This window comes from Somniosus microcephalus, chromosome 15 (genome assembly GCF_052327205.1).
Source record: "Somniosus microcephalus isolate GS21.2 chromosome 15, FLI_Smic_1.0, whole genome shotgun sequence".
In the NCBI taxonomy this organism is placed as follows: Eukaryota; Metazoa; Chordata; class Chondrichthyes; order Squaliformes; family Somniosidae; genus Somniosus; species Somniosus microcephalus.
This window is the reverse complement of record NC_141001.1, coordinates 40813086-40838055: the sequence shown is the minus strand read 5'-3', so window position 1 is coordinate 40838055 and position 24970 is coordinate 40813086. Positions and strand designations below refer to the sequence as shown.

Genomic DNA, 24970 nt, shown 5'->3' with positions numbered 1-24970 from the left:
AAAGATTTAAATTCCACAGGAGAAATCAGCATAAAAATGAGAGCAATGCTGATTACCTTATGGAACTACGCAAGCTATCAAAGCACTGCCAGTTCGGAGCAGGACTGGCAGATACCTTACAGGACAAATTTGTCTGTGGACTCCTGAGTGAAGGAACCCAGAAGAGGTTACTCTCAGAGAAAGAGCTGACGCTAGATAAGGCTTTCAGCGTGGCAGTATCGTACGAAGCAGCAGCAAGGGGAGCTGCGGAAATACAACAAAAGCCACAGGAATACGGCACCCACGAAATGACACGGGGATTTGAAAAATGTTATCGCTGCGGCAGAACAAACCATGACCAGAAGGACTGCTGGTCCAAGGACAAAATATGCAGGCAATGCGGAAAGATGGGACACATTGCACGAGTTTGCAGGTCTGGGAAGAAGACCAGCGACAACAAAAAGGCTACTAAGGAACCGTACAGGAAAGTACAAAAGATGACGGACAGTAGTTCCGAAGACCAGATGAGCGATAGTGAATCCGGGAACAAGAGACTAAGCTGTCTCAAACTTCACAACGTAATCGCAAAAGAGGATCTCCGAACCATTTGGGTCACCCTCACGATAGCAGGGTCCCAAGTCAAAATGGAATTGGATACAGGATCAGCTCTAACCATCATGAATCGACGAGACTACGAGCGGCTATTCTCACACATACCCTTGAGAGAGACATCCATTGTCTTGAGGACGTATACGGGGCAAAAAGTGTACCCCAGAGGAAAAATAAGGGTGCCTGTCGAATACAACGGCAAGAAAATACGGAAATTGTATCTCTACATTCTGCAAGATGGTGGACCACCGTTATTGGGACGTGAATGGATCAGAAAGATAAGTTTAGACTGGCACTCCATTCAGGCACTGATGGTGGCTGGTAAAAAGGATGACGACGTCACTCCTGGACGATTGTCAACAATCTTAGCTGACGCCAAAGAGGTATTTCAACAAGAACTGGGCACTCTTAAAGGCGTAACCGCCTCGATAAAAATAGAGGAGAATGCAATTCCCAAGTTTTTCAAAGCAAGACCGGTACCATATGCAATTCGCCCAGCCGTCGAGGCAGAGCTGGAGAATCTGGAGAATGCAGGCGTGTTATCTAAGGTAGACTGGAGCAAGTGGGCGACACCCATCGTTCCTGTCATGAAGAAAACGTTAAACAATAAGTCTGAGGAGCCAAGGAAGGTTCGCATCTGTGGGGACTTCAAGGTGACGGTTAACCCAGTCCTTCACACAGTACAGTATCCTCTTCCAAAGATAGAAGATACCTTCGCCTCGCTATCTGGAGGGAAGCGTTTTACAAAAATTGACCTAGCGCAAGCATACTTGCAGATGGAGGTTGAAGAATCCTCTAGGAAGTATCTCACGATAAACACTCACAAATGTCTTTACCAGTATAATCGACTGGTATTCGGAGTAGCATCAGCTCCGGCGATATGGCAAAGAGCGATGGAACAAGTCCTGCAAGGGATTCCGGGGACTCAGTGTTACTTGGACGACATCCTAGTGACAGGTGAAGATGACCGTGAACACCTTGCCAACCTAGAGCAGGTGCTCACTAGACTACGTGAACATGGGCTACGAGCCAATCGCACCAAGTGCGAGTTTTTAAAGAAACAGATATCGTATTGTGGCCACGTGATTGATGAAGAGGGGTTGCATAAGTCCCCTGACAAAATTGAAGCGGTAGTTAAGGCTCCAGCGCCTGAAAATGTGTTGCAACTGAGGTCATTCCTCGGATTGGTGAATTACTACCATAAGTTTTTGCCGAATTTGTCCACAATTCTGCATCCACTGAACGCCCTACTACGAACGGGAGTAGCATGGAAATGGAGCGATGAATGTAAGCGGGCCTTTCAGAAGAGTAAGGACCTAATCACTTCAAGAGAAGTATTGACTCACTACAACCCATCACTACCGATAAGACTGGCGTGTGATGCGTCTCCCTACGGCATTGGGGCGGTACTGTCACATAAATTCCTTGATGGTTCAGAGAGGCCGATAGCTTTTGCGTCACGCTCGTTAACTTCAGCCGAGCGTAACTACGCCCAGATTGACAGAGAGGCCCTCAGCCTGGTGTGGGGGGTGAAGAAGATCAATCACTACCTGCACGGTCAGAAATTTACTCTACTAACTGATCATCAACCTCTCGTCTCCATTTTCAACCCTCAGAAGGGCGTACCGATAATGACGGCACAACGGCTACAGAGGTGGTCCCTTTTCCTAGGGGCATACCAATATGACATCGAGTACAAAGGAACTAAACAGCATGGGAATGCTGATGGATTGTCGTGCCTACCGTTGCCGACGGTGGAAGAAGAACTGGCAGTGGATCCAGTGGAGTTATTCCACTCGACTATAGTCGAATGTCTCCCTGTGACGAATGCAAACATAGAAAAGGAAACACGAAATGACCCGACACTCTCCTGGGTCTATGATTTAACGGTGAAGGGATGGCCAGCACATGGTGAACCTCTGCTGCCAGCATTCTTGCCGAGAAGAGAACAGCTGTCAGTGTGCAGAGGAACCTTGATGTGTGGATCCAGAGTAGTAATTCCACCCAAATTGAAGGATAGAGTGCTCAATGAGCTTCATGAAGGTCATCTGGGAGGGGTAAAAATGAAGAACTTAGCCAGAGCGTTTGTGTGGTGGCCGGGAATCGATAGAGTAATCGAAGAGATGACCAAGAGCTGTACAGGATGCCAGAAGGTCCAAAACGCCCCACCACAAGCCCCTCTACATCCATGGGAGCGGCCCTCATCTCCATGGCAAAGGGTGCACATTGATTTTGCTGGTCCCTTTATGGACTCGATGTTTTTAATTGTGGTGGATGCACATTCAAAGTGGCCAGAGGTAATAAAAATGTCCTCAACTACCACAGAAAAAACTATCACAGTCTTACGAACCATATTCGCCAGGAATGGGCTGCCTGAACAGATTTGCTCTGACAATGGACCACAGTTTGTGTCTGAAGAGTTCCGGAGGTTCTTAAAGAACAATGGTGTTAAGCATTACACATCCGCCCCATATCATCCAGCCACTAATGGATTGGCCGAGAGGTTTGTTCAAACATTCAAGAAGGCTATCAAGGCAATGTGTAATGAAGATATACCCCTACAACACAAGGTGGATAACTTCTTGTTTGCCTACCGGAATGCAACACATGCGGCTACCAACCAAACTCCAGCCATGATGTTCTTCAATCGAAGACTACGATGCCGCTTGGATTTGGTTAAGCCAAACGTCAGAAGAGATGTGGAGAATAGGCAGTTTCAGAATATGAATCAAAGGCCGACCAGGAGTTTTAAGATAGGTCAACCAGTTTTGGCCCGGGACTACCGCACAGAGAAATTGCAGCCAGGAACGATCTGTACACGGCAAGGACCTCTAATGTATACCGTGGACGTTGGAGAGAGCATTGTAAGACGCCATGCTGACCAGATTCTAGAGTCACTGGAAAACGTCAACTCCACACCACGATCTGATACACCTGGCGATGAAACCGAAGTACCAATTGCATCTACCGCAGAATCGGTGATATTGGAAGCAGACGAACCAAACAACGACATTGATCCCGATGCAACCTTGCCAGAAGAACCTGATATCCCAAAGAGGCGTTATCCAGACAGAATCAGGAAGCCTCCTCAAAGACTGAACTTATAATTGCTTAACTTCAGCCAATGTATCTAGCAACCGTAATTGTAATTAGTTATTATTTAGTTGTTAAATGAATGTTATGTACTGTTTATCTAAAAGGGGAGGAATTGTTGTGTATGTACCTTTAAGGGAATAACTGGTCTCAGACTGCAGTACCGGCAGTGACCACCCCTGTATAAAAGGCCCTAGCAGGCTTCTGTAGTTTCAGTTACCAGGTTGTCTCCATTCAGTAAAGACTTGTTATAATCAACTCCTGCAGTCCGTGTCTCAATTATACACGGACATAACACCTCCCAAACCCGCAACCTTTACCACCTAGAAATACAAGGGCAGCAGGCACATGGGATCACTATCACCTCCAAGTTACACACCACCCTGACTTGGAAATATATTGCTGTTTCTTCATAGTTGCTGGGTCAAAATCCTGGAACTCCCTACCTAACAGCACTGTGGGAGTACCTTCATCACGCAGACTGCAGCGGTTCAAGAAGGCGGCTCACCACCACCTCCTCAAGGGCAATTAGGGATGGGCAATAAATACTGGCCTTGCCAGCGACACCCACATCCCAGGAAGGAATAAAAAAAATGTACAATTTTAAAGGGGCTGCAAGAACATAGGTGTGTATGTACATAAATCTTTGAAGGTGGCAGGGCAAGTTGAGAGGGCTGTTAAAAAAGCATAAGGGATTGTTAGTTTTATTAATAGAGGAATAGGGTACAAAAGCAAGGAAGTTATGCTAAACATTTATAAAACACTGGTTAGGCCTCAGCTAGAGTATTCTAATAAATTCTTTAGGAAGGCTGTCTAGGCCTTGGAAAGGGTGCAGAAGAGATTTACTAGATGGTACCAGGAATGAGAGACTTGAGTTATGTGGAGAAACTGGAAAAGCTGGGATTGTTCTCCTTCGAACAGATTTGACAGAGCTGTTCAAAATCATTAACGATTTTGATAGAGTAAATAAGGAGAAGCTGTTTCCAGTGGCAGAAGGGTCGGTAACCAGAGGACACAGATTTAAGGCGATTGGCAAAAGAACCAGAGGCGACATGAGGAAACATTTTTTTACACAGTGAGTTGTTGTGATCTGGAATGCACTACCTGAGAGGGTGGTGGAGGCAGATTCAATCGTAACTTTCAAAAGGGAATTGGATAATTACTTTATCTATACAATACAAGCTGATCACAGAAAGTGCTGCTCTTCCAGTCTTCTGCTGCTCTCTTCAGTTGCTGTGCACTTTTAAGGGTGGTGGAACAAATTTCCACCCCCACCCCATCCAGTGCAATACTGCCATTTTGCATGGGAGCTGTGTTGCCTCAATATTAATCACTATGCAAATAAATAAATTACATGTTATTATTCATTGGCGGATGGAAATTCAATCTCTGGAGCACAAGAACGTCATAAATGGCCCCATGGATTTTAATCATGACAGCAGTAGGAATCCTGGTTCATAATAATTAGAAATACACAATCTAATTCACACCTGTTATGTATTGTGTGTTCTATTGTGTGTTCTCCTCCCACCTGTGGTGGCGCTGTCACAGGAGATAAATGGTTGGGTGTTCTCTGTTAAGTTTTAGCTCTCTTTGTTCGGAACTCGCCAGAACTTCCTTTCCTTCCAATAAAGCACTTCATGTTTGAATCTCTGAGTTCTGAGTTCTAAATTGTGTCTAGGTAGAAAGGTACCGACACAACAACACCTAGAACAAAAGGTACTTGAAAGGTTAGTTGGTTGCAATTCAGATAAATAGGCTCAAAATAGCTCGCCATTTTGGTTTTCACTCGTGTGTGGAATCCATCTTAAAAATTAGCTGCTGCTACTTTTGAAAGATCTGCAAACCCAAAAGAACGAATTTCCTATTTTGTCACCCATCAAGCACTCCCGCTTCAAGTACAGCAGAGGCATCTAATTGAATAATTCAGGTGGTTTATTTGCGGATTTTAACCTGTGCTGTACTTCACCTGGGAGTGTTTGATGAGAAGATGGAGGGGCAGCTTTACTCTGCATCTAACCCGTGCTGTACTTCACCTTGGAGTATTGATGAAACATTATAGAAGGGGTTTTAATCTTCATATAACTTATTCTGTGCATGACTTCCTATTGACACTGGGTGCAAAAACTAGAAAATATTTTATTCTCTAGCAGTGATGTCCCTCATTTTCAGAAGGATTATAAATAAGCTGCTATTATCTCCTGAGACAAGCTAAGGGAGGACTATCAATGTTGCCCAGTGCTCCACCCAAACTGTAGCCTGACTGCTAATACTTGCAATGTTATATTTTACTAGGTACAAAAGAATTCCAATTTGAGTTTCAATCATGGCTACAATGATAATGAAGACGACAAGAACCACGACAGTCATAACTGAGCAGACCACTGGCTCAGGGATCTCCAAAGTGAAGAAAGTGACCCAGGTGACGAAAGTCACATCCGAGGGAGGTAACTGCAAAATATTTTCCTAATTATACAGACAAAATCTCAACCCTGAACCCACAGTGTTCCCCTAGTTGAGATGGTTTATGTGCGGTATTTAACCTGTGCTGTACTTCACCTGGGAGTGTTTGATGGGAAGATGGAGGGGCAACTTTACTCTGCATCTAACTCGTGCTGTACCTCACCTTGGAGTATTGTGACCCCTGACTATGTACTGCAACTGTGAATCTTACAGAATTTCCATACACTGACCCCTGACTGTGTGCCGCAACTGTGGACCTCAGAGTTTCCCTATACTGGCCCCTTACTATGTGCCTTAACCCTGAACCTCACAAAGCTCCCCAACATTAATGGTGACAGTATTTTTTAATTCTGCAACTCAGAGTTCACGTACATTAATCTCACAGCTTTCCTACATTAACTGTAACAACCTTGAACCTCACAGAGTTTCCCTACATTAACTGTGATGGCGCATCTCAACCCTGAACCTCAAAGAGCTTCCTTACATTAACTGTGACGGTGTATCTCAACTGTGAACCTCACAGAGCTCCTCTACATCAACTTTGGCAGTCTGTCTCAACCCTGAACCTCACAGAGCGTCACTAATCCTGGTCACAAACACAACAACAGCTCAAATGTATATAGTGCCTTTAACATGGTAAAAAGTCCCAGTGACTTTTATTTGAGGGTCAGACCCAAGCAGGAATAGGAGGAAATATTATGGAAAGTGGCTGAAGGCACTGTTGAAGAGGTAGCTTTTAATGAGGCTTTTGAAATCAAAAGAGATGTAGCGATGTAGAGGGTTTTGGGGAGAGAGTTCCAGAATATGAATGGCAGGTGACACAAGGCTCTGCCAATAATGGTAGAGCAGAGGGAGGGGGAAGCATGCAGGAGATCAGAGTTGGAATAGCGGAAGGCTGGGGGAGGTTGTAGAGGTAAACCGGTGCAAGACCACTGAGGGACAAAGATTTTGAATTCAATAGATTGAGAGATCGGGATCTAGTGGAGGTTGCCAAGGATAGGGATGATTGGTGACTGAGAGTTTGTGTAGGATAGAATGCATACGATATAGTTCTGGATGAGTTGGAGTTTATGGAGGGTGGAGCTTAGGAAACCAGTGAAGAAGCATTGGAAGAGTCGAGTCTGGAAGTGACTGAATGAAGCTTACAGTAGCCACAGAGGTGAGGTAAGGACACAGAAGGGTAATATTTTGGATGTGGAAGTAGGAGATGCTGAGTAGGTTTTTGGAAGCAGTGAAGTTGTGAAGGGTGGAAGGCAAGAGTAGAAGGAGTTGGGAGTCCTCAAGGTGCTGGAGTCAGATCTGGGGAATCATTTTTTTTCTAGGAGTTGATGGTGATGGTAGAGGAGTTAGAGACAAACAGGGATATGTAGATAGCAAGTGAAACAAAGAATTGGTGGGAAATGATCTTGTCTGTAATAAGACCTCAGAAGTGGCGAGGTCTTGCATGATGGTGAGGTTGATGGGATGGCTGAGGGTCTGGGTGGGAGAGTTGATATACAGTGTGAGGTATGCTTTGTATTATGCAAACAGCATTCCTATTTCTCACCATCCATACCCTTAGTTCTATTTAGCCTGTGTTAAAATGCCATGTTATTTTATGCTACATTTCAGGTCAGGTTTGTGTTTTGAGCTCGAGCTATTTAGGATTTGGATTGACACTCTTCACAATTATTTTCATTGGCACCTTTGACAAACATCAAAATGAGGAATTCATCAGCTTGATGGTCTGAGCTGAATATGGTTCTGTATCCCTCAACCAAAGTTTCATTTACAATTGCAGCTTATCTTTGCTGTTAAAAAGTACTGCACTATGCTATATTTCAGAAGGAGAGCAGGTTCGCAGGAAGCCATCAATCACGCAGCAGACACTAAACGTTGTCACACATTCCTTTGAGATCCCAACAGGAGAGAGCATTCCTGAGTTTGATGAAAAGCCAAATTCCGCTACAGTACAAGAAGGTAAGCTAGCCTAGCAGCGTTACTCCCTAATTCACCTAATTTTTTCTCATACTTTTTCTGATCTTGATAGTGTCCTGGGTTTTTTTTTAAAAGGGTGAAAAGGAGGCACAAACGACAGATCCAGTGGGACTGTTTACACTCCCAACCTGGCATAAAACTAGCCCGGTTTCCATTGAATATCTGAAGTCACCTTCAAGACTCATAATCCAGAGAATTGTGTAATAAACCCAATGTCATCTTAAACATTAATCAAGAGTTTAGCGTGCTCTTTATTCCAAAGATTTATTAACAGGGAGACCTGTTATATTCAAACAGATATTTATTTGGATCTTTTTCAAAAATACACACAATTAACTTTTTTTGGGAACTCTTCCACATATACATTACTGCGTGGTTTAAAAAAAAATAATAGCAAATCCATTGTGGGCGAAAGCACTGTTTGATGTGATACTGAATGATGCAGACTATCCTTAGTCCTTCTTGACTTAGCTGATCTCAGCTGGGGCAATTTGGGCCTCAACCACCCTAAGCAGGGTTCTCGCTTCTGATGACTATCCAGTGACCGCTGCTAGATCGTGTAATTGTGTAGATGCTGAGCATGGACAAGGTAAGGGCCGACTGTGCTGCCCTCCGTGATGGACTACCTTGCTGACACTCACTGTCTCGCTTCATGTGAAGAATAGGACGAGGTGGTGGGGGGATGGGGGGGGGGGGTGCAACCAGCATCTGTAGAATCATAGCCCAGCCTCAACAATGGTCATAAGTGGAAATAAAGGTGGAACAAAACTTCAAGAAAAGCCCAGTTCTTAATATCTCTTAGCTCACTAGAGGTTTGTTCATTTTATGCGGTCCTTCATTTAGTCCTAGGATTGTCTATCCAAAGCAGATTACTATCTTGATTAAAGAGAAGAATTCATTTTAGAAATACTGCTTTTGGAAGAGGAGGGTAACAGTTCTTAATCTCTAGGGCTTGAAAAATGGTTTAACGTCATTGTAAAATAACACACCCAGTGAATCTACTTGAGCACATTAACTTATGCATTTCAAATGACAGTCAGTGGGATTTTGATGTTTGTATAAGTGACGTGTCAGTTATGTTCATTTACGCTGGTACTACTCAGAGGGTCTGTTTTACTATAGGCAAAGATGCTGTTTTTAAAGCCAAGGTGACTGGGAACCCCAAACCCACTGTCACATGGAAGAGAGGAAGTGGAAAGCCCATCAAAGAAGGAGCAAAGATTTTCTTTGACGGCATCACTAAGGAAAATATTCTGAAGGTATCTGAGACCAGCAGATTTCATTGTATAGCCACTTTTGGCTGTTTTAGCTAGCTAATTAAGGCAGTTCAGAAATAATTTTTTAAAAGTAAAGGATATACGCAGCAGGTTGGTTAGAATCTGAAAGGTAAAGGCAGGTTGGTTTGAGTGTACGTGGCAGCGCAATACTCAATGTAGTACTGATATACTAATATAGCTAGTCCTGTTACACCCTTACTCGGGCAATAATGGGCCAAATGTTGCTGTAGCAGGGCATCTAATGGTGTCTGTCATTAGTTAGACTTGCCCTTGCACATTTAGGTTTTTAAATTTTTTACGTGGCAAGTTACGGAAAGTGCAAGCTGATAATGGGCAGCGAGGGAAACAGGGTATCTGGGACCTGAGTGAACAGGACAACCAACAGGGTATCTCCTTAACCAATGAGACTGGCGGATTAGGAACTAAACAGCGCAAGGACCGAGAAGGAAGTGTAAATTAGAGCAGGTGAATTCAACATCAAAGCAGGTACAGAAAGAGAGAGAGAGAGAGAGAAAGAAAGATTAGATTAACAGAGAGAGAGAAATCAGACAGAAAGATAAAGAAAAACTATTATTTTTTAAATTTGAAATTAGAAATTAGAAAGTTTTAAAATCCCTGACAATACCTGAAGGAATAAGACTCCGTATAATAGTTCATTTTCAGTGCAAGAGAGGTTGATTGGCAGTAATGAACATTTATTACATAATTAAAAGAGTACTTACACTTGAAATGAAAAGACTTAACTTTCTGTTGTGAGTTTAGATTGTATCTACCGCGCAAATACACCAACTTTACTCCATTCAATGCATTTCAATGGTGAGGTAGTCAGCAAGCTGCCGTTTTCGCAAAACTAACAGCGGAGCGGTGCAATTCCATGTAGAATTTCCGCATTTAACCGCACATCTGCCCCTCGCCTGAGGCTGCTGCTTCATTTACGCATAATTAACGGCGAGCGCGATTAGCTGGCTGCGGTCGGGAAACAGAGAATCAAAATGTTAATCAGGCCCTGTTGTTAAATTCAGCAGGGCCTGAGAGAAACCCATTCTGCCAGGTTTCCGGCCACATTCCAGCCCCTCCCTACCCGCCTCCAAGTTAAAATTCCAGCCGCACAGTTCCAATTCGGTCAGTAACTGCATAGCCTATCCTTTTATACACATATTGCAGACTCAGTCAGTAATGCGATAGCTGGACCATTCAGCATCCAAAGGTAAATTTTGAGAGGCTCTGTTTTTAATTTAGAATCTCTTTCAACTGAGAACACAGTTGGGAAAATCAGATGCAGAGACCAGGATGCCCAACTCACGTTGTTTTACACATTGCTGACACAATCAGTACTGCGATCATCAACTCTGTTACAGACACAGTCCTGACTCAGTCAGTACTAAGAGAACTTGTAGTGTTACACACAAGCTCTTGACTCTATCAGTACCAAGATAGCAGGTCCTGTTACACTCATACTGCCGACTTGGTCAGTACCGCAAAATGTTTGGTCAGTCCTTAGATATCCCAAACTGTAACACAATCATTGCTGATTTAGTCAGTTCTAAGATAACTAATCCATAAGAACATAAGAAACAGGAGCAGGAGTAGGCCATTTGGCCCTGCTCCACCATTCAATAAGATCATGGTAGATCTTCTACCTCATCTCCACTTTCCTGCACTATCCCCATATCCCTTGATTCCCTTAATATTCAAAAATCTAGTGATCTCTGCCTTGAATATACTCAACGACTGAGCCTCCACAGCCCTCTGGGGTAGAGAATTCCAAAGATTCACCACCCTCTGAGTGAAGAAATTTCTCCTCATCTCAGTCCTAAATGACCAACCCCATATTCTGAGACTGTGACCCTTGGTTCTAGACTCCCCAGCCAGGGGAAACATCCTCCCTGCATCTACCCTGTCAAGCCCTGTAAGAATTTTGTATGTTTCAATGAGATCTTCTAAACTCTAGAGAATATAGGCCTAGTCTACTCAATCTGTCCTCATGGGACAATCCCCCCATCCCAGGAACCAGCCTGGTGAACCTTTGTTGCACTCCCTCTATGGCAAGTAAATCCTTCCTTAGGTAAGGAGACCAAAACTGTACACAATACTCCAGGTGTGGTCTCACCAGGTGTCCAGTTACATACATCCTACTGACTTCAGATTGCCAGCCCTGACTTGGTAATTACAGTACTGGATTAGCCAGTCCTGTTACACGCATAGTCTCAATTCGCTCAGCAATGAGATAGTTCATCCAAGACCAGATTTTAGCCAGCTTTGCACTCTGCCAGTTCAGTCCTACTAAATGACAATGTTTTCATTGTTTAAGCAATGCATGATTTATGAATATTCTGACTTTTGCAGCTGGATAATATCACTCCGGATGATGAGGACGCCTACAAATGCATCGCTTCCAACACTCATGCTGACTGCATATACACCATTTCGTTGGTGGTGACTGAGAGTAAGCTTTGAGCCTGGGCGGATTGTATCGGATAATGTTTATTCAGTGCGTGTTGTGAGGTGGTGCTTCAGGTCTGTTCCTGGATGATAATTGGAGGCAGTTACTAGAAACGGTGTTTGTCCTCAGCCTTTTGTGATTTTCTTTTCTTGTAAGTAGAGTGATAAAAACTGTTTTTAAGGTTATATTCATTTCATTCCCCAACTGGGCTTCACTGCACCTGTAGCATTTACATTGACTGAGCTTTTGTCATCCATTGCTAGCACTCCATTAGTGCTGCTGTGGAGCCAGCTGTATGGGGCGAGATGAGTTTGGTATGGCGATGACTGTACCTCTCAGTGGGCCTCATGTTACAATGGGAAGAGGCTTCCTGCAGTCACACTGCAATCTGAGCAGTGTTGCATCAAGTCTACAGCACAGAAACAGGCCATTCGGTCCAACTGGTCTATGCCATGGTTATGCTCCACATGAGCTCCTCCCGCCCTTCTTCATCTAACTCTATCAGCATACCCTTCTATTTTTTTCTCCCTCATGTGCTTATCTAGATTCCCCTTAAATGCATCCATGCTATTTGCCTCAACTACTCGTTGTGGTAGCGCATTCCATATTCTTACCACTTTTTGGGTAAAGAGGTTTCTCCTGAATTCCCTGTTGGATTTATTGGTGACTATCTTATATTGATGGCCCCAAGTTTTTGAATACCCTACAAGTAGGAACATGTCTACCCTATCGAATCCCTTCATCATTTTAAAAACCTCTATCAGATCATCTTTTCTGGAAAAGAGCCCCAGCCAGTTCAGTCTTTCCTGATAGTTATAACCTCTTAGTTCTGGTATCATCCCCAATGCCTCTAATCCTTTCTATATTATGGAGATCAGAACTGTGCACAGTTTTCTAAGTGTGGTCTAACCAAGGTTCGATACAAGTTTAACATGACTTCAATTGTATCCCTCTAGAAATAAACCCCAGTGCTTGGTTTACTTTTCTTTATGATCACTTTGCTCCTCTACCCCATTTAGGGGGCAAAATTCGGTTGCTTTGCGCCTCCCATTAGCGCCCCAAGGGGCGCAAAGCAACTCGTGCTCGGGCGCAGCACCGCTAACGCCTCCCGCAAAATTCAGCGGGAGGTTAGCGGCGGCGGTAGCTGCTAGCGCTCCACTCGCACCCCCTGACGTACCGCCAGACGCTATGCCCGACAGGGTCAGGGGGGCGTACTTGCAGCCGGGGCGGCGATATTTAAAGGCCAGGTGCCGGGCGGCCATTTTTTTTGTGGGCCACCTGCCCCCTCTGCCCTCCTCCGGCAGGGTGCTGGCCGCGATCCGTCAGCCTGGCACTCCTCTTGCGTGCCAGGCTCTTTTGCCGGTACCCCGCTCCCTGGTGGTCCAGCAGGGCCCTGGTTCGCGCTGCGCAAGGCCCCTCCCCTTTAATAAGAGGAGTGAGGCCTGTAGTACCGTGGCGCGACGTGCCAGCGTGTGTGCGCTGCTGCATGTAGCGCCACGATATTGAACTTGAGCACCCCAATAGGGAGGGGGAGCGCTTCCAGTAGCTCCCCACCTCCTTCTTGGGGCGCTACCATTCAATTTCGGATGCAGGGGCGCTAATTTTTTCGGGGCACTAAAAGTAGCGCCCCGGCGAAGTTAGCACCCCAAAAGGGGGGGGGCGGTGGTGGAAGGAACAATTTTTCCCCCTTAGACTTTTATTATACAAGCAGTATGTGGCTTAATTATTCAAAATGCAGCACCTCACTCTTACCTATATTAAAATTAATTTGCAAATTAAACGCCCATTCTGCAAGTTTATTAATGTCTTCTTGTATTTTGTCGCAATCTTCTTTTGTACTTCCGATTCCCAAGTCCAAATCGTTAATGTAAACTGTGAACAACAGTAACCTCAGCACTGATCCCTGTGGAGCACCACTTGCCACTTTCCCACCTTTTGCCAGTCTGAGTAGCTGCCCTTAACCCTACTCTCTATTTTCTGTTTTGTAGCCAGCTTGCTATCCATTCTGCTACTTGGCCCCTGACTCCATGTGCTCTGACCTTAGTGTGAGAGAGTGCACAGTCCAACGTTTCAGTTGTGCTTGATTCAATATCCACTCTCCACTAACAGCACATGGTAGCTCCTGCATGTGCTATCTACAGGATGCACTTCAGCAACTAAATAAGCTTCCTTTGACAGCACCTCTCAGCCCAGTAATCTCGAACACTAAGAAGGAGCAGCACTATCATGGGACCACCATCAACTCCAAGGTCCCCTCCAAGTCATGCACCATTCTGACTTGGACATATATCACCATACCTTCATTGTCCCTGGGTCAAAATACTGGGATTTCCTAACTAACACCATCATGGGTGCACCATCAGCACAAGGACTGCAGCAGTTCAAGGAGAAGGCCCACCACCACCTTCCAAGGGCACATATGGCTGGCATTAAATGTAGCTTTGCCAACATTGGCCGTGTCCCAAGAACAAAAAACTAGTTTTTGCAATTTCTATCAGGCTTCTGCCTGACACTCATGGTTGAGCTCTCCTGCCAGGGGTTGAGGAGGGTGCTAAGTGGGCCAAAGAAAAAGGTGGCAGAACCACAAACCAGTCACTCAGTTTCCCCATTTGTGGTAGTTCTCCTGAGGTAAGAGTTTCTCTAGCTCTACCCTACTATCTTATTGGCAGATCCTGGGTGCTCTTGCACAGGCTCAGCTGCATCTTACCCTCAAGGGATATGACTCCACAAATTCCTAGAGTGTTAAGCCTGACTCCTCCTCTAAAACAACCTACAAATAGGCAGATCTATAATCGGGGTCTATCTGCTTGGTGAAACTTGCAGTAAAATTTATAATAAAAACAGAAAATGCTGGAAATACTCAGCAGGTCAGGCAGCATCTGTGGAGAGAGAAACAGAGTTAACGTTTCAGGTTGATGATCCTTCGTCAGAACTGGAAAAAGTTGGAGATGTAAAATTTATATGTTGAACGACTCAAGTTACTTTATAAGGGATTCATACTAAATATATTCTATAAATTTATCACTCAACTCGTGAAAAACCTGATTCTATTTTACCATATTTGTAATGCTAATATTGAAACTGGATGTTGTTGTCCTGAGAGATGGCAATCAGCTAATCATTCCACATGAATTGTTCCGCATGAATTGATCTAAAATTACTTGGTCGCTCATATAGATTTTGTTCTCTTGTTCCAGGTCAAGATAAACAATTGAACTTCCGAACAATGTTGAAGAAAAGGTAAAGTCTCCAGCACAATATTCAAAGAGATTTCAAAAGGGCACCTAGCTGGTAACAGTGTGATATAAAGAGGATACTCAATGACCAACTGAGGGATATATAAAGGATACCTGATGGGTAACTGAGGGATATATACAGGATACGCAGTAACTGGAGTACATAGAGAGGATATACAATGGGCAAATATATGGTCTATATAAAGGATACTTGATAGTTAAATATGATATAGTTAGGGAATACTTTAGAGGTAATCTGGAATAAATAGAGCATACGCAACTAGTAACAGTGGTACATAATACTGCATGGGTAACTGTGGGATCTATGATGAACATGCTGAGTAACTGTGTGATGTCTCGGAGGTACTGGGTGAGTAATTATGGTATATACTGTGACATAAGAAAACTACTAGGCACTTGGTCTAAGCATTAAACAAAGCTTTAATCAACTGTTTTACACCATGGAGATCTAGTTGTGTCCTTCACTAGTTCCTGTAAAAGAATGTCCTGAGCAAGCTGGGCCCATGCCCGAGTATTTATACTCTCCCTGGACAGCACCACCAGCAGGCCGCCCAGTATCATTTCATAAGTCATTTCCACATGAATGACCAGATTCATGTCATACTGTATAGAGTATGCTTGTACATATAGAGGATGTTTAATGGGCATCTGTGGGATGTAAAGAGAATACTCAGTGAGTAACCATGAGATATATAGAGGATATGCAATGGGCAACTGTGGACTTTATAAGGATACTCAAAGGGTAACTATGGGATATATAGAGGATACCTGGTAAGTATGGGATATATAGAGGATACTAGATGTGTGGGTTATGAAGAAGCTATATGGTGGGGTTAATTCTCACATATATGGGGTAAATCTTCTGGGATCCTGAAGTGCTGGTTGGACCTCACACACAGTAGGCAGGGATCACAAATTTCCTTCCATTGAAATGAATAGGCATATGTGCTGTAATTTTGCAGCCCCCCCTGCTGCGTGGAAGGTACTCAATGACTAACTGAAATATAGATGGTTCATGATAGTTACTGTGAGGTTTACTTGCAGGTCAACCCCAGCTCCCAAGGAAGAAAAGAAAGTTCCAGATGAAAAGGAGATGTGGGAGATCTTAATGAAAGCTGATAAGAAGGACTATGAGAAAATTTGCGTTGAGTATGGCTTCACCGACTTTAGGGGAATGCTGAAACGCTTAAAGGAAATGAAGAAAAAAGTAGAGACTGAGGTAGGAGGGAAGTAAGGTTTTGCAAAGTTTTGAGTCATGGGGATGAGGTAGGGTCGGAAGCAGTGCATTAAATCTTGATTTCAACACCGTAAAAGTGCAGGGAGGAAGAACAACATGTTGGCCAATGTATTTGGAGTTCAAGAAAATAAGAGATGAAAGCCCAGAGGAGCACTGACGATAGTAGTATTGCTAAAAGGTTGGAGGCTAGAGGTGAGAGAAAAATTGCCAATCAGACAATAAGCTTCTTCTTGTATTGCATCCAAGAGTGCAAGAGAAATACTGGAAGATATGGGAGCCATATACAAATCATGGTTGGACTTGGGGAGGGGAGAATGATGGATTAGACAATGGCCTAGAAATTCAGTTGTTTGCGCCAGCCGCTAGCACCTTAGGAGGAGGAGATGTGGGGCGCTAGGCGGCTAGCGGCCGGGCGCTGCGCGATCTGCGCCTCTCCCCAACTTCAGTAAAGATTTAGCGGCGGCGCAAAGCCTTTGCGCGCGCTCAGCTGCGCGCGCAGATCCTGACGTCATTTCATCGTGCAACGCCCTTTGTGCGCCCCAAACCGGAAATTCAGTGGCGCCGGCCTATTGCGCGCCTGGCGCCCCTAGCGACTGGTAGAGGGGAACGGTTCCCAGTCGCTGCGGGGCGCGGGGGGCGCTAATTAAAGGGCACTCCTCCTGCAGTAGAAATGGCAGCCATTTTGCAACACTCCTTCTTTGTGAGAGACGGATCTTTGCAGAGAGACAAAGGTAGAGAGCTTTCTGGTTTGGCTCAACACTCGCACAGGTACTTGTGGCTTCAGGCCACAGCTTTGCACTTGTCTTTAACTTCAGAGCCATAGCATTGATTGGAAACATATAATGGGGGCTGCAATAGGTGCAAACATTGGCCTTCTCCATTGCATTCAAAGGGCTCAGCGACGCCGTGAGAGAGTGGCAGTCATGGCCAGAGGGAGAAGGGGCAACAGGCGTCGGCTAAGGAGGCCTTACCCACCCAGGGTATACCGCCAGCAGTTCTCATATCTGAACATGTCTGACGAGCAGTGTGTTCGGAGGCTGCGATTCCGAAGGGCGGTGGTCACCGAGATCTGCCACCTGCTTCGCGGAGATCTGCAGCCACAGCTGAGGAGCAGGACGTCTCTGTCGGTGGCAGTGAAGGTGACGGTGTCTCTCAACTTCTATGCCACCGGCTCCTTCCAATCCGCTGCTGGGGACATTTCCAACATCTCCCAGTTTGCCGTACATTGCTGCATCCGCCAGGTGACCAATGCCCTTTTCAGAAGGAGATGTCAGTTCATCTCCTTCTCCATGGCCCTTGTCAAGCAGCAACAGCGTGCAATGGGCTTTGCAGCATTAGCGGGCTTCCCCATGGTGCAGGGCGCCATTGACTGCACGCATGTGGCTTTGCGGGCACCTCTAGAGCATGCCGAGGATTACCGCAACCGGAAGGGCTACCATTTGCTCAACGTGCAGTTGGTGTGTGACCACAGGCAGCTCATATTAGCTGTCAATGCCCGCTTTCCAGGCAGCAGCCACGATGCCTTCATCCTGCGCCAGACTTCTGTGGCAGACATGTTCCAGGCCCAGCCTCACCCACGAGGATGGCTTCTCGGGGACAAAAGCTATCCTTTGTGCACCTGGCTGATGACCCCGCTCCGTGCGCCCAGCACCCCTGCTGAAGAGGGATACAATGACGGCCATCAAGCAACCAGGAACCTCATTGAGCAAACAATCGGCGTCCTGAAGCAACGGTTCCGCTGTCTGGATCGTTCCGGAGGAGCCCTACAGTACTCGCCTGAGCGAGTCTCCCATTTCGTGGTCGTGTGCTGCATGCTGCACAACCTGGCTATCCGCAGGACTCAACCACTGCCACCAGACATTGGAGGACCACCAGAGGAGGAGGAGGAGGACCAGCACAGGAGGGAGGCAGAAAGTGCAAGGGCCGCCTGTCGGCGGCTTATTGAACGTCGGTTCTAGGCCCCCTCTCAGGGAATGGCTTGTGCCAATGGCACAAGATGAATGTAGCCGCTCCACAAGCCCTCAGCCGAGCAGGGCAACCAGGACTTCCAAAGGAAAGCATGGACAGTGCGATTTAAGAACATTTATTACTTTGATACCTCTGTGCCCTTCCCACATAACAAACGAATGGAGAGAAGCCCCCCCCCCCCAAAACACAAATCGAGCAGTCTCGGCCTTTCAAAAAACACAAATACACCAGTCTCGGCCTTTCAAAAAAACAAATCCCCCCTCCCCCTTTAAGAGCTCACCGGCGCCAGAGTGTCTGCCGTCAATCAGCAGCTCGCCGCACCTGCGCTGCACCCGCCCTCGGGGGTTTCGCCCCGGGCCGCCGGCTTAGCGCCTAATGATAGTCGTGCATCGCCTGTTTTAGCGCAGCAGCAACCTCTTGGGGCGATGCCACTGAATATTGGCGAAGGTGGCGCGAAGTTGCGCCGGGCGCAAACTTTAGTGGCCGCCCGGCTGTAGCGCCCCAAACGTGGCTATACTGAATTTCTAGGCCAATGTCTTTATTACCTCTGGAACCTAAGTTTAAATTCAGGGCAGAGTGATGGGGTGAAAGTCTCTTCTGTCTGCCTATTGTAAACGTTCTAAGAGAAATACGTTTGGACAATCTCCGACCAATTTCTCATGCGCATTGGCCTTGTTAACGATAATTTAGCACTGAATTGGTAATCTCATTTAGAGAAGCCACAGGATTGCAGGTGTGGGAAATTAAAATATTTCAAACTATTGTAGTAGGGGAGCTTGTCTGAAGTTGGTGCTGAGGCATGTTGTTGGGGCAAAGAGAGAACTCTACTTTATAGTTAACTAATGCTGCACCTGACCTGGGAGTTGTTTACTGAGGCACTGTATAGAGAGCTTTACTTTGCATCTAATCCATGCTGTACCTCAGCTGGGAAAATTCAGTTTCTTAGCACTAACATCCCTCACCTCGATGAGCATATAAAGTAATCTGTTCTCATTAGTGACTCGTACTCTTTCTCTGTTAACACAGGCAATAAAAGTTTTAAAACCATTGGAGGACCTGGAAGGAAAAGCCGACTCAACAGTTACCTTTGAAACAATTATGGAGCTGAAGGATCCTAACATTAAGATGCAATGGTTGAAGGTGAGGCAGGATTGAGTCTGACTGAGTCTTTTAGCATTGCCACCAACTAGAGAAAACTACCTGACGTGTCAGACTTTGGGATTTCTTGACCATTTTCCCCAGTTTGGATCACAAGGAGGATCTATTGGAAATGGGCAGGTTTTACGATAATAACACATCTCTTCAACATTACCTACAGTGCATAACAAGCACATGTAAGCATATAGCATAAAGCCACTGATATGCTAACATCATTGTATCACACTGTTTATCACCTCTGTTTTCTTCTTTGAAGTCAAGATAATGGATGATAAAAAAGCTATAGACTATTGAGTTTTGTGGGGTTCTGGTGATAATCTGTAGGGAAAAAAATCAAATCTGCAATGGGAAACATTCAATTAACAGGCTTTTTAGTCTTCAAAATTTTAAATAAGGACTGACTGCAATAGTGTAGTTGAATCCTTGTAGATGATGCATTCTGTCTGTTTAACAGTTATATTCTATTTTATTTTTCAGTTTTGTCACCTCATCTCCTGAAGATGTGCATCTTGGTGTCACCCTTCAGTACATCACCAAGTAGTCCTTTTTTATGTTCGAGTCTGGACAGTGAATACCAGCAGACTATTTCACCATAAGGGGGATTATAGTTGCTCCTGAGTCTGTTCTCATATGCAGGAATTACTAGATTGTGACCAGGGGTTGATTTTCTCCTCCACTGAGGCCAATGTTCCCCACCACCTAACTCAGCACAGACTGGAATTAGCATATATATCGACCGTCAGTACTTCACAAAGACTGTCAGCCTTTTGGGGGCACTGTCTTTTCTCCTCAACACTGCTCATACCCAGTCCCATTATTAATGGAAGTGATCTGGCTGTCGCATACTGTAGATGGCAATTTTCATGCGTGTACCAGCTCCTGGTGGCCAGAATCAATCCCAGTAGCTGCAGTACTCTGGTAGAAACAGTGCAGGGGCAAGTGGGAAATGGATGGCAACAAAGGAGCAATGCATGGCAGTAAAGAGGGATAAATGAATAGCAGTGAAGGGAAGAGGAAAGGAAGAAATGATGGGAATGGAAGAAAATGGATGGCAATAAAGGAGGGGGAATGGATAGCAATGAACGGTGATAAATGGAAGGCAGAAAGGAGAGGAAGTGACAAACAATAGTAGAAAGTAATGGGAAAGAGATCAGGCAAGAAATGGGAAATGTTGTTTTCGGGGAGAAGAGGAGAAGCTGGAAGCACTTTGGGGTGCGGTAGGTTAAGAAATTTCTAGCATTAACTGAGGGGAGCAAAAAGTGTCAGAATGAACTAAGGTGGCTGGAGGAACAAGAGAGTGCCAGTCTGAACTGAGTGGGGTGGAGGCGGGGGCGGGGGGAGAGGAGAGTACCAGCTTGAACCTGGGAGAATGAAAGAATGCTAGATGGAATTGAGGGGACAGACGGAGAAGTGCCAGTATGAATGGGGTGAGTTTGAGCAGAAGGGAGAGCCTGGATTCACCTCGTCTTTCCTCTAATAGGAGGGAGAAATCACAGAAATCACAGAAACCACACAGTGCAGATAGAGGCCATTTCGGCCCATCGAGCCTGCACCGACACATATCCCACCCGATCCCCGTAACCCCTACACCAACACATATCCCACCCTATCCCCGTAACCCCACGTATTTAATTCCCCTAACACTAAGGGTCAATTTATCATGGCCAATCAACCTAACCTGCACATCTTTGGACTGTGGGAAGAAACCGGAGCACCCGGAGGAAACCCACGCAAACACGGGGAGAATGTGCAAACTCCACACAGACAGTCGCCCGAGGCCGGATTCGAACCCGGGTCCCTGGCGCTGTGAGGCAACAGTGCTAACCACTATGCCACAGAAGTGCCCACACCAGGTGCCTTCACCCAAAAAGGGCATGAATCAATCTTCCAGTCCCCACCCCGCCACTTCTGGTGGTCCCTCGGGGGCAGCGGATGTATGGATGGAAGGCAGGGAAATAGGGTGGCTTGTGGGTCCCACCTCCTCATCGATTCACATCTGGCAGGCCTCAAAGGGTTGTCCTGGTGGGGCTGAGGGAAGAAAAATTAAGGTCGAGGAAGTGGTAATGGGCCTCAGAGCCTTGGTTTCCCAATGTTTCTGCTGCTATCTCTGCCCAATTTAGGGTAGCATGGCATGTACAATATTGGCCAATATCTCTGTGTTGGATGGGGTACAGTGTCTGAACTGGCTGTGGAAGGTATAGTGTGCCTCTCGGGTGGGGGGAGGGGGGAGAAGCAGTTGGATAAGAGAGAGTGGGGTTAATTTTCACCTTCACCACCTGGGCAGTTATCTGGTGGAGCAGATCACCCTCCTGTTGTAAAACCTGCACAATTTTCATCCCATTGAAACCAATGGGAGCAGCTCGACTGTGATGACTGTTTTGTCAAACAGCCTGCTTACACTCACTTGGTGAAGCCTGGAGGGTGCCTAATAATATAACCTTGCACCTGCAAGTATTAGTTGACTGTTCTGATACAACAAAATCACTCCCGATATATGAAATTCCTGCTGTATTAACATTGCTTATGATGTGAGAAAACTCTTACTATTGGGATATATTGTGACAGTGAATATGATTTAACTCTAAAACCTTCTCCAGAATTGCTATTTTATTTTTTCAGTGTGTGTGATCCTTTGTTCTTCAATTTATGAATGTTCAGTCAACACCCCACTCTGCTTCATTTTGGCAAAATACAGCTAATCATTTTACACCTTGCAAGGGTGGTATTTGTTCTTCCTGCAGTGCTAGCTCATCAATGGTAGACAATTTCACCATACAAAGGGACCTGGGAATAGCTCATCTACGGCAGCTCAATAGCACATCTCGTTGTAGAATGCATAGAATGAGTTGATGGGGTGAATTTCCGCCAGGGTTCTTCTGCTCATCCACTGTAGCTTTGACAGAAGTGCTGTGGAAACCCCAGAAAAATAGCATAAACCGCGTTTACATGGTTTCCTGGGGTTTCTACTGCTCTTTCTCCAAAGTTCATCCCCCAACGTCTACAGTGTCTGCAGTGGAGTTACTTAGGCAGGCTGTGATGGAGATCTGGTGAGGATCACTAAGGGATTACACCAAAGAGAGGGAAAGGAAGTTGTAAGACAAGCCAATATAGGTCACTGGATGAGTGGGGTATCCTCCACAATCAAATAGCCTGCTGTTACTTTATGGTTTTCTGAAAGTTCTGTTTTCTATTCCGTGGGTTTCACAGCATTAACTGTGGACCAATTCATTTCAGTTTTTTCACTGAATAGGGCTGTGCTATCCTGGAATAGCTAACAATTTTGTATCTGCTTTTGTTTGTGTTGCAGAATGGCGAGCCAATAAGGACACAGTTCTCACTGGGGAAGTTTGAAATTAAGCAAGTGGGAACCAAGTTTATGCTTTCTGTAAAAAACTTAACCCAGAAAGATTCTGGCCAGTACACCTTGCAAGTTGGGGACAAAAAATTCCCCGTATCGCTGAAAGTGAGAGGTACCCACAGAGACAGTTTATTTTGCATGAGAGGACTGTAAAGTTGTGTAGTGGCTTACTGGATAAATGCCCTGACCTATGTATCCATCCCTCACCACCACTGACACCTCTTTCCCCAGCTGGTGGGGAGGTCCGGGTCCCTGGTGGATTTTCCTGCTGTTCAACCTAGTTACCGCCACTTCTCAGGACCACCATGTGGAAGGTGTGGGTAGGCTCCGTGAAGTGGCAGTAATCATAGAGTCATAGAGTAATACAGCACGGATAGAGGCCCTTCGGCCCATCGTGTCCGCGCCGGCCATCAAGCCCTGTCTAATCTAATCCCATATTCCAGCATTTGGCCCGTAGCCTTGTATGCTATGGCATTTCAAGTGCACATCCAAATGCTTCTTAAATGTTGTGAGGGTTTCTGCCTCCACAACCCTTTCAGGCAGTGAGTTCCAGACTCCAACCACCCTCTGGGTGAAAAAGTTCTTTCTCAAATCCCCTCTAAACCTCCCGCCCTTTACCTTGAATCTATGCCCCCTAGTTATCGACCCCTCTACTAAGGGAAAAAGCTCCTCAGCATCCATCCTATCTATGCCCCTCATAATTTTGTACACCTCAATCATGTCCCCCCTCAGCCTCCTCAGCTCCAAGGAAAACAAACCCAACCTGCCCAGTCTCTCTTCATAGCTGAAGCGCTCCAGCCCTGGTAACATCCTGGTGAACCTCCTCTGCACCCTCTCTAACGCGATCACATCCTTCCTGTAGTGTGGCGACCAGAACTGCACACAATATTCCAGCTGTGGCCTAACCAGTGTTTTATACAGCTCCATCATAACCTCCTTGCTCTTATATTCAATGCCTCGGCTAATGAAGGCAAGTATCCCATATGCCTTTTTTACCACCTTATCCACCTGTTCCGCCGCCTTCAGGGATCTGTGTACTTGCACACCCAGATCCCTCTGACCCTCCGTCTTGCCTAGGGTCTTTCCATTCATTGTGTATTCCTTTGCCTTGTTAGTCCCCCCAAAGTGCATCACCTCGCACTTTTCCGGGTTAAATTCCATTTGCCACTGTTCCGCCCATCTGACCAACCCATCTATATCGTCCTGCAGACTGAGGCTACCCTCCTCGCTATTTACCACCCTACCAATTTTTGTATCATCCGCGAACTTACTGATCATACCCTTTACATTCATATCCAAGTCATTAATGTAGACCACAAACAGCAAGGGACCCAGCACCGATCCCTGTGGTACCCCACTGGCCACAGGCTTCCAGTCACAAAAACAACCTTCGACCATCACCCTCTGCCTTCTGCCACTAAGCCAGTTTTGTATCCAATGTGCCAAGGCACCCTGGATTCCATGGGCTCTTACCTTCTTGACCAGTCTCCTGTGCGGGACTTTATCGAAGGCCTTCCTGAAATCCATGTATACCACATCCACTGCGTTACCCTCATCCACACACCTAGTCACCCCCTCAAAAAATTCAATCAAATTAGTCAGACATGATCTTCCCTTGACAAAGCCATGTTGACTATCCCTGATTAATCCTTGCCTCTCCAAGTGGAGACAAATTTTGTCCCTCAGGATTTTTTCCAATAATTTTCCTACCACTGATGTTAGGCTCACTGGCCTGTAGTTCCCCGGTTTTTCCCTACTACCCTTCTTGAATAATGGTACTACATTAGCGGTTCTCCAGTCCTCTGGCACATCCCCTGTGGCCAGAGAGGTCCTGAATATATGTGTTAGAGCCCCCGCAATCTCCTCCTTTGCCTCACACAGCAGCCTGGGATACATTTCATCCGGGCCTGGGGATTTATCCATTTTTAGGCCAGCTAAAACCGCCAATACCTCCCCCCGCTCGATGTTAATATGTTCGAGCATATCACAGTCCCCCCGCCCTATTTCTATGTCTACATCGTCCTTCTCCATAGTGAAAACAGACGCAAAAAATTCATTCAGAACCCCTCCTACATCTTCCGGCTCCACACACAGATTGCCACTTTTGTCCCTAATGGGCCCTATTTTTTCCCTAGTTATCCTCTTACCCTT

At 45.7% G+C, this 24970-nt stretch overlaps 1 protein-coding gene across 1 annotated transcript in view; it reads left to right on the top strand.

The window, feature by feature from the left end:
- LOC147106643 (immunoglobulin superfamily member 22-like) overlaps positions 1-24970 on the top strand; it is a 144516-nt gene that overhangs the window by 16753 nt on the left and 102793 nt on the right. The window contains exons 3-10 of the mRNA XM_086007661.1: positions 5977-6128; positions 7969-8103; positions 9244-9380; positions 11745-11844; positions 15039-15081; positions 16143-16317; positions 19330-19443; positions 22769-22931. Of these exons, the coding sequence (XP_085863787.1) occupies positions 6008-6128; positions 7969-8103; positions 9244-9380; positions 11745-11844; positions 15039-15081; positions 16143-16317; positions 19330-19443; positions 22769-22931 (988 nt within the window). The 5' untranslated portion in view covers positions 5977-6007. The remainder of the gene's footprint in view (positions 1-5976; positions 6129-7968; positions 8104-9243; positions 9381-11744; positions 11845-15038; positions 15082-16142; positions 16318-19329; positions 19444-22768; positions 22932-24970) is intronic.